A 9,636-nucleotide genomic window follows, 5' to 3' on the forward strand; every position below is an offset into this window, starting at 1 on the left:
TATCACCCTGAGAGAGAGGGACTGAGAGACACCAGTCAGTGTACAGATATCACCCTGAGATAGAGGGGACTGAGAGACACCAGTCAGTGTACAGATATCACCCTGAGAGAGAGGGGACTGAGAGACACCAGTCAGTGTACAGATATTTCCTGAGACACAGTGCAAGGAAAGAATTGCGAATGTCACACACTTTTTTTTTGGAGTTTTTTTTTTAATTCAAACTCTGCATTCTCCCCCCCTCAGGCCCTTCCCCCCTCCCCCCAGCGATGCCTCAGCCCCGGCCTGCCTCCTTCAAGGCCTCGACCAGCCTCTCCGACTCCCGCTGCACGGCCTCCGCGTCGCCTCGGTCCACGGCCTCCTTCAGGCGCTCGGCGGCCTGGGACGCCTGGGGGTCCCTCAGGCGGCCGAGAACTTCCTGCAGCTCCCTCTGCGTCGCCTCCAGCTCGGAGGGGGCTGGCGGACCTCCTGCCGCCCGGGGCAGGCTCCAGGCCGGCGGCTCCCCCTCGTAGTCCGACCGCGGGATCCTGCGGCGGCCGGCGACGCGCCTCCTCGGCCTCTCGGCCCGGCCGGGCTCTCCCTCCGCCTCCTCGCGGCACGGGACTCTCTGCAACGGGTCGGGGTGGGGAGGGGGGTGGAGATGGTGCGGGAAGGAGGACAGGGATTAACGGGGGGGGGGGGGAGAGAGACGTGCGAGTGAGACCCTCAGTTGTCCGAGCCGTAGGTTTCCCCCCGCAGCCCCCACCTTCGCCCGCACACACTCAATCCCACCGGCGCCCCCACTTTGAACTCAGAAAAGGGCCCCAGGCGCCGACTAGGCCTCACCTTGGCGTAGTAGTTCACCGTCGCACAGCGGTACGCGGCAAACTCGCAGAAGTCGGAGAAGCGGGCGAAGCCAGGGATGTCGCTGCAGACGGGACCTGCGGAGACAGAGAGTTGAGGTCGGGCGGGATTGTGCGCTGGGTGGGCGGGGGGGGGGAAGAGGTGATGCGGGGGTCGCGGACGCGGGGGAATCCGCCCTCACCTCTCGGCACGAGGCCGTGGTTCTCCAGGGCGTCCAGCAGGGCCACGGCTTCACCGTCGCAGCCCCCTCTCAGCCGCTTCCAGCACACCAGGGCGGCTCGGTGCCCTGGCCGCAGCGCGGCGAAGAAGGTCCCGTACTCGCGGGCGGAGAGGGGCGAGCCCAGCACGGTCCGCAGCGCGCCGGCGGCTCCCTCAAGGGAGACGCGGTCGCCGAGGAGGAGCCCTACAGGGCGACAGGAAACAGCGCAAAGTCAGGGAATGGAAGGAGATGATGAGGGGGCTTGGTCAGAGGCAAAGTTAAAGTTCCCTCTACACTGTCCCATCGTCAAACACTCCCCAGGACAGGTACAGTACGGGGGGTTAGATACAGAGTAAAACTCCCTCTACACTGTCCCCCGTCAAACACTCCCCAGGACAGGTACAGTACGGGGGGGTTAGATACAGAGTAAAGCTCCCTCTACACTGTCCCCCATCAAACACTCCCCAGGACAGGTACAGTACGGGGGGTTAGATACAGAGTAAAGCTCCCTCTACACTGTCCCCCGTCAAACACTCCCCAGGACAGGTACAGTACGGGGGGTTAGATACAGAGTAAAGCTCCCTCTACACTGTCCCCCGTCAAACACTCCCCAGGACAGGTACAGCACGGGGGGTTGAGATACAGAGTAAAGCTCCCTCTACACTGTCCCCCGTCAAACACTCCCCAGGACAGGTACAGTATGGGGGGTTAGATACAGAGTAAAGCTCCCTCTACACTGTCCCCCATCAAACACTCCCCAGGACAGGTACGGCACGGGGGTTAGATACAGAGTAAAGCTCCCTCTACACTGTCCCCCATCAAACACTCCCCAGGACAGGTACAGCACGGGGGGTTGAGATACAGAGTAAAGCTCCCTCTACACTGTCCCCCGTCAAACACTCCCCAGGACAGGTACAGTATGGGGGGTTAGATACAGAGTAAAGCTCCCTCTACACTGTCCCCCGTCAAACACTCCCCAGGACAGGTACGGCACGGGGGTTAGATACAGAGTAAAGCTCCCTCTACACTGTCCCCCATCAAACACTCCCCAGGACAGGTACAGCACGGGGAGGGTGGAGTTTAGATACAGAGTAAAGCTCCCTCTACACTGTCCCCCATCAAACACTCCCCAGGACAGGTACAGCACGGGGAGGGTGGAGTTTAGATACTGAGTAAAGCTGGCCTCCCCGCGCTGGGGAAGTCTCTGATCCTCCTCCCCTTCCGCTCCTCACCGCAAACCGCGAGGACGAGACGGGCGTAGCTTGCGCACAGGGGACCCATCCTCCGGGAAGGTTGTGTGGCGGGCAAACCGGACGCGTTTCGAAAGAAAACACTCCCGACTGTGACATCAGCGGAATTGAGAACTCCCCCGTTCCATCGCTTCTTCCCGGTGGCTGGGCTCGGGCGCGAGGGAGGGAGTCGCCAACCCTCGTGAGGGACGCGCCAACCCTCGCAAGGGACGCAAACCCCGCAGAGCAGAGACCGTGTTTTCTCACAGAAAGGAGGAGGAAATAAAAGCCCAAAAGGATTCCCTCTTTTTATTCGTTTTCTCACTTATTTACAAGGTTCAGCCGCTCCCCGCTCCTTGCATTCCCCCCTCAGCCCTTGACGACTGGGTCCCTCCCTTCACGGCCGGGGATTGTCGGGGACGCGGGGGTTGGGGTGGGGGGGGGGGGGATCTCAATCCGGCCGAGGGAAGGGACGGGCGGTGGCGGGGACGGGGAGTCGAGGTCTGGTTATGTGAGACACCCCCCTCGTCCCATCACCACACACACAGACCACCACCAGCACTCTGGCTGTGAATCACCCAGACTGCACGACTCCTCGTAACCCCTCACTTACTTCAGCCTCCCTCAGGGGAGGGGGATGGGCGTGTGAGAGATGGAAAGGGGAAGATGGGGGGGGGGGGAGGCGGGGGGGGGAAGAGAGAGACAGAGAGCGAGAGAGAGAGATCAAGAGCGAGAGAGAGAGATCAAGAGACAGAGAGAGAGCGCAAGAGACAGAGAGAGAGAGACAGAGAGAGCAGGAGAGAGAGAGAGAGAGAGAGACAGAGTGAGAGAGAGACAGAGCGAGAGAGAGAGACAGACAGAGAGAGAGAGAGACAGAGTGAGAGAGAGAGAGACAGAGCGAGAGAGAGAGACAGAGCGAGAGAGAGAGACAGAGCGAGAGAGAGAGACAGAGCGAGAGAGAGACAGAGCGAGAGAGAGAGACAGAGCGAGAGAGAGAGACAGAGTGAGAGAGAGACAGAGCGAGAGAGAGACAGAGCGAGAGAGAGACAGAGAGCGAGAGAGACAGAGAGCGAGAGGGAGAGACAGAGAGCGAGAGGGAGAGACAGAGCGAGAGGGAGAGACAGAGCGAGAGGGAGAGACAGAGCGAGAGGGAGAGACAGAGCGAGAGGGAGAGACAGAGCGAGAGGGAGAGACAGAGCGAGAGGGAGAGACAGAGCGAGAGGGAGAGACAGAGCGAGAGGGAGAGACAGAGAGAAAGAGAGAGACAGAGAGAAAGAGAGAGACAGAGAGAGAGCGATAATGTGAGAGAGACAAAGTGAGAGACAGAGAGAGAGTGAGACAGAGAGCGAGAGGCAGAGAGAGAGAGCGAGAGAGAGAGCACGCGATGTCCAGATTTACAAATCACAAGAGTAAAAACATGGGGAAACATTAAAAATGCAGGGATTACAAAAAAACAAACTGAAAGATATATTTATATATATATATATATATATATATATATGAATATGGACAGTGGGACGAACACAAAGGTGGTGGAGCAGGGAGTGGCTGAGAGTCCACTGCAGACCGTCAGTGACAACTAACGGTCAAGACCAGCAAGATGGCCAAAGTAGGCCTCAGGCTTAGGAGTTGGGTTGCTGAGGGCCAAAGCTGGGCCAACACACAGGATAAGTGGGCCGGGGAGTGGGGGGAACGGAGGGCATCTGGTCAGGAGGGAGGTGGCAGGGAGGGTTGAAGAACCCGTGTGTGCTCTCCCCCCCTCAAGTCAGGCCAAGACAGTGGGCCTCCGTGCCCGCAGGGCGCCTCTCGCGCCGTCCCTCGCCCCCTCCGCCACCAAACCGTCGCCTCAGCCCACGCCCCCCAACCCCCCCCCCCACAACACACGCCGCGTCCCCACAGTCCAATCCGTCGCCCCCTTCCCGCGCCCTCCCCCCTCGGGAGGGACGGAGGGCAGGCCGGACGGCCGGGCTTAGGAGCCGCCCATCTGGTCGACCTGGAGAGCGCTGGCGCTGACCGTCAGGCACGGGTCTTTGTGCGGGTTCGCCTTGAAGGGCAGGAGGTCGAAGGAGCACTGGGCCGGGTCGGAGGGGGTCCCCTGCGGGGGAGGCGGGGCAGCCCCGTAGGGGTCGGGCCCCGTCTCTGGCGCCTTGTGCTTCCGCATGTGTTTCATCAGGTACGTCTCCTGCGGACACAAGAAAAAAAACAGGTCACAGCGGGAACCGTTCCCTCGTTACGACAGTGTAAACCCCCTACCCCACTTTATACCCAGTGTCAGCATCGAGCACTCCCAGGACGGATACAATACAGAGCTCCCTCTACATTACCCTGACAGTGTAACTCCCCGTCCAGCCCACACCCCCACCTTGTCCCCTCTCCCCCGCTGCTCCAGGAAAGCCAGTCTACGCACCGAGGTGTAGGATTTTCGGCAGGAGTTGCAGGCGTACGCCTTCATGTGTTTGACCGTGTGGGTGGCCAAATGCACCTGGAGTGACGGAGAGTCTGTGTATGCCCGATGACAGTGCGGGCATTTGTAGGGCTTGTCTTTGTTGTGTTGTCGCCTGTGTGACTGAGAGAGAGAGAGAGAGAGAGAGAGAGAGAGAGAGAGTCAGAGTGGTGACAAATACACAACTCCGCAGACTGCTGGGGCGAGCACCCAACCCGGGGGGAAGGAAGCGAAGGGGGGAGGGGGACGGGTCAGGGGAGGGAGAGAGGGGGAGGAAGGGAGGGCAGGGGAAGGGAGTCGAGGGATGGCGGCCCATCTTACCTGGAGGTTTGAGAGCTGCGTGAAGGATTTATCACACCCAGGCTGCGCACACTTGTAAGGCCGATCTCCCGTGTGAATCCTGGGGACAGAGAGCAGCACAGAAAGATCCCGGTCAGTCTGGGTCCTGAGGACCACACACACACACGGATAGGGAGATCCCACTCTGTCTGGGTCCTGAGGAACCCCCCGCCCCCCCTCCCCCCCACACACACACACACAGGCACAGAAAGATCCCAGTCAGTCCAGGTCCCCAGGCCCACACCCAGGCACAGGAAGATCCCAGCCAGTCTGGGTCCCGAGACCCAAACACACACCCGAGGCAAAATCCCAGCTGCCAACCTCCCCCGCCCCCGGCTGTCCTGTGTCACTCCCTCCCCCTCCCCGTCTCGCACCCCTCCCTCTCTGCTCTCCACTCCCCCGTTCCCCGCCTCCCTCCCCTCTCCCTACTCACCGTGTGTGTTGCTGGAGGTGGGACAGTTGTCGAAAGTTCTTTTGACAGTAGCTGCAGTTGTAGGGCTTGGCCCCCGAGTGGATGCGGATGTGTTGGGCCAGATACGAGGTGTTGGCGAAGGTTTTTGAGCAGTGCGGGCAATGGTGGGGCTTGGACTCCGTGTGGGACTTGGCGTGGAGCTGCATCTCTGACTTGGATCCGAAGCTCAGCGGGCAGATCCGACACCTGCGAACCGACCACCAACATCAGTACTGACCCTCCGACAGCGCGGCGCCCCCCTCGGCACTGGCCCTCCCTCCGCGCGGCGCTCCCTCAGTACTGACCCTCCCTCAGTGCGACGCTCCACGTGTACCCTCCCGGGCTCTCCTAACCTGTACGACTTGCCGTCTTTCGTCCCGTCGTCGTCGTTCGGCACGGCGTAGGGGTCCGCCAGTTCGGCCAGCGTCGGCTCGCTGCCCAGGCGCCCCTTCCTCTTGCGGGCTCCCGGGGTCTTGGGGTGCCCCTCGTCCTGGGGGGCCGGGGCTGCGTCCGGGGCTTTCTTCTCTAGGCCCGGAGGCAGGGGGGCCGCGAGCCCCGACACGATCATCGCCGGAGCGCTGGCCAGCGAGAAGGTGGGCGTGTGGACCAGCCCGCCGCTGGAGGCCGCCAGGCTTGCGCTGGGCGATGCGATGACCAGGCCTGGAAGAGAAGAGCGGAGGTTACGGCGGACTGCGTGGGCGTGCCCCTCCTCCTCCCGCGGACGTACCCACCTGTCATGAGGGCGGTGGAAGGCAGAGGGAGGACCGTGACGTTCTCCGTGACAACGGGCTGCGCCTGCCCCTCCTGCTTGATGTCGGCGCTCGGCGTCTGGCCCGGGCAGCTGATGAGGACCGGCGGGTAAGGTTGGACCTCGGACTGCTGTTGCGAGGGCTGGGGCGGAGACTGAGACTGTGAGCAGGCCTTTTCCGACATCAGCTGCTCTTTGATCTTATTGATAAACATCACGTTCTCGAACTGCGGAGAGAGAGAGAGAGAGAGAGAGGGGCGGGGTTGGGGGAGGTGCAGTTTAGAGAGGTGCCAGTGAGATTCGGCGCACCCGTCTCGCTGGAGGGCATGGTCGTTCGTGCGAGACCTCCCGCCCCGCGCTCTCGCCAGTGCCAGGAATGCGCAGCCACGCGCCCAGGCCCCCAGGACCCGTGCTCATATGCACGATTAGAGGGGAGCAGGGAAGTGAGGGGGGTGGGGGAGAGAGATGGGGGAGCGAGAGAGGGCAGGAGCAGAGCGAGAGGAGGGAGAACACATACGCGCGCGACAGGGACGCAGCGGGAAAGCGCGCGTGCAATGTTCTTGATCTCACCTGTCCTGCCATGGTTGAAATGGGAGTCCAGAAGTAGTTGTTGTTGTAGTGTGATTCCTCCATTCTCCCTGTCAGCAGCAGAGAGAGAGCAGTTAGTACGCAGCTGGGAAAGTCCAGCCCAGTGTGACATGTTGACATTGCTATTTCCCCATCCGAACACCCCGAACATGGAAGGGAACACGAGTGTGCCCAGTAGCACAGTACGATTCCCAGCACCCTCGCCAACGCAACAGCTAACTTCCACCACAAAACTGCAATTGCGCTCCCAATGACCCGGGGCCACTTTGCACAGCAAAGGGAGCATCTCGCCATCAAGGTGGGGTACCGAGGGAGCGCCGTGCTGTCAGAGGTGCCGTCTTTCGGATGAGACGTTAAACCGAGGGCACCGTCTGCCTTCTTGGGTGGATATTTTTACGGAAGTGCTTCTGTTTTTTGTTAAATATATTTTTTGAGAAATTCTGAGTCAAACGGAGGAAATGTTGGGAGCGAGAGGTTAATCAAGACGACTTGTCTGACAACAACATTTACTGGTTGCCACATGACTGAAGCTGAAGATAGAACAGAAACCCTGGTAACTGGGGGGAAGAGGTGTGCAGAGAAGTGACAGGTCAGAAGGTGGGCTCTCTGTTCCGGCTTCACTTTTGAATTGATTGGGGTTGGGAATGAGCCGTTTAAAATGGGGTTGACGTTTATAAAAATAAAACTGAAGGACGGAACCCCAGCTCAGCCCAGCCTGTTCCATTTCTTTAAAAGGCCTGTGGAAGCAGCAGAGAAATTCCAAGGAGAGGCGAGAATTCCCAAGGAAGGACAGAAGACCACCACCCAGCTCATCTTTCCAGCACCTCTCTAAAAGACCCAGAGAAGGCCACTTTGTCAACTCATCTCGCCTCCGGTCTTTGAAGGAAAGAACTGTTCTAAAAGATCCCAGTGACCCTTCTAGGTCTACTCAGAGGCCGGAGAGTTTTGCCAGTTTTGGGAACAACATATCTCATATGCCGTTTCTTCAAGAATGAGCCCGCGTTTTTTTTGTCTGTAACAGAGCTCTAAACAAAAATCCTTTTTTTCCGGTTAACCGGTCGGTGTGTGTGCGAGAGTGCGAAGGGCTAAAGTCAAAAGGGAACTTTAAAATTTCAATCTGTGCGTTTGTGTTCTACTTCATTGCTGGTGAAAACTTTTTTTTAATAATAAACCGATAAATTTTTGTTGTTCATTAAAAAAAACCTGGCTCGTGCATCCTGGCGCTGATATTTACCCCTCAGCCAACATATCGCTGCTGCCTGTGGGATCTTGCTGCCACGTTTGCCGGCATGACAACAGCAACAACCCGTTTAAACGACGCATTGGGATGGCCAGAGCTCATGCTGGGCGAACTTGTCCCCCGCGCCTCCGAATCGATTATAATCGATTTCCTCCCGTGTCCAGGTCTGACCCCAAAACCTCTCTCAATCGATCAGAATCGGTTCTGCTTCCGCAAAGTCTTTCCACCTGGTTCCCCGCATTAACCCCCTCCCCAGCCCCGCAATTCCCTCCACCCCTTATCGATTATAATCACTACCCTCCCTCATCCGGATCTGTTTACCTCTTGCCAACCACCACCTCCCCTCCGCCCACTCCGATCTTTTCTAATTGATTAGGGCGGCACAGTGGCCTCACAGCTCCAGGGACCCGGGTTCGATTCCGGGTACTGCCTGTGCGGAGTTTGCAAGTTCTCCCTGTGTCTGCGTGGGTTTTCTCCGGGTGCTCCGGTTTCCTCCCACAAGCCAAAAGACTTGCAGGTTGGTAAGGTAAATTGGCCATTATAAATTGCCCCTAGTATAGGTAGGTGGTAGGGAAATATCGGGACAGGTGGGGGATGTGGTAGGAATATGGGATTAGTGTAGGATTAGTATAAATGGGTGGTTGATGGTCGGCACAGACTCGGTGGGCCGAAGGGCCTGTTTCAGTGCTGTATCTCTAAACTAAACTAAACATTATAATCGGTTCTGTTTCCCTATACTCCTGTCTACCTGATTCCCCACATTAACCCCTCCCCATGCTCTTACACCTCCCGCCATCAGTAATCGGTTATAATCAATTCCGTCCTACGTCCCTTTTCAGTCCTCCCATTAACCTCGCCCGAAGCCATCCCAATCGATTATAGTCGGTTCTGTTCCCACAAATTCCACCTGGCTTCCGTTTCCGCCCCCTCACAATGAACCCCCTGCAACACCCGCCATCGCTAAACGATTATAATCGACTCCCCTCCCCCATGTCTCCGTTTTACCTCCTCCAAAACCACAGCTACCCACCCCCACCCCCCCCACCCCCCACCCCCACCCCCTCTCCCTCTCCCGGGAACCTCTCCAATCGATTATAATCGACTCCGCTTCCACAATCCTTCCTCCCCAGCGGCCTTCCCACTTGGCTTGCCTCTCCCTCCATGGTTAATCGATTACAATCGATTCCCCCCCCCCCACCCCCCGGATCTGGCTCTTTCTACCACCCCACCCACCCGAAACCTCCCCAACCCATAACAACCAGCCCCACACTTCAGCAAACCTTCCTTCCTCCCTGGTTACCCCTTGCCTCCCCCCCACCCCCCAACACCAACCCCAACCCACCTTCACTAATCGACTCCCAATCGGAACCCACCACACTCCCCGCACCACCAATCGGCGGCGGCCGCCCCCGCCGGCCCCCCCTCCCCCCGCGCCGGCCCTCCCCCCGCCCCCGCCGGCCCGCCCGCCGCCGCTAATCGGCGACTAATCGGCGGCGGCCCCGACTAATCGGCGGCGGGGGGGCGGCGGGGGGGGGCGGGGCGGGCGGCGGCGGGGCGGA

At 59.2% G+C, this 9,636-nt stretch overlaps 1 protein-coding gene across 6 annotated transcripts; it reads right to left on the minus strand.

Moving 5' to 3' along the window:
• Positions 1–515: 515 nt before the first annotated feature.
• On the minus strand, positions 516–9,525 carry LOC137366320 (zinc finger protein 384-like). Of its 6 annotated transcripts, none has more exons than XM_068028217.1 (10): positions 9,420–9,524; positions 6,820–6,887; positions 6,233–6,476; positions 5,807–6,161; positions 5,484–5,708; positions 5,033–5,111; positions 4,676–4,834; positions 4,283–4,450; positions 823–917; positions 516–604 (listed from the first exon to the last, which is right to left on the minus strand). In XM_068028217.1, the coding sequence occupies exons 2-9, from the start codon at positions 6,880–6,882 to the stop codon at positions 837–839; spliced, it is 1,374 nt and encodes a 457-aa protein (XP_067884318.1). In that variant the 5' UTR covers positions 6,883–6,887; positions 9,420–9,524; the 3' UTR covers positions 516–604; positions 823–836. The 6 variants fall into 6 exon arrangements, 3 of the variants coding, with proteins under 3 accessions (XP_067884318.1, XP_067884319.1, XP_067884320.1); XR_010973342.1 differs by lacking the exon at positions 516–604 and adding an exon at positions 1,022–1,243 and having other exon boundaries at positions 837–917; positions 9,420–9,525; XR_010973343.1 differs by lacking the exons at positions 516–604; positions 9,420–9,524 and adding exons at positions 1,022–1,243; positions 8,072–8,300 and having other exon boundaries at positions 837–917.
• Positions 9,526–9,636: the final 111 nt, after the last annotated feature.

The sequence above is a fragment of the Heterodontus francisci genome, unplaced genomic scaffold (genome assembly GCF_036365525.1).
Source record: "Heterodontus francisci isolate sHetFra1 unplaced genomic scaffold, sHetFra1.hap1 HAP1_SCAFFOLD_1082, whole genome shotgun sequence".
Lineage (NCBI taxonomy): Eukaryota > Metazoa > Chordata > Chondrichthyes > Heterodontiformes > Heterodontidae > Heterodontus > Heterodontus francisci.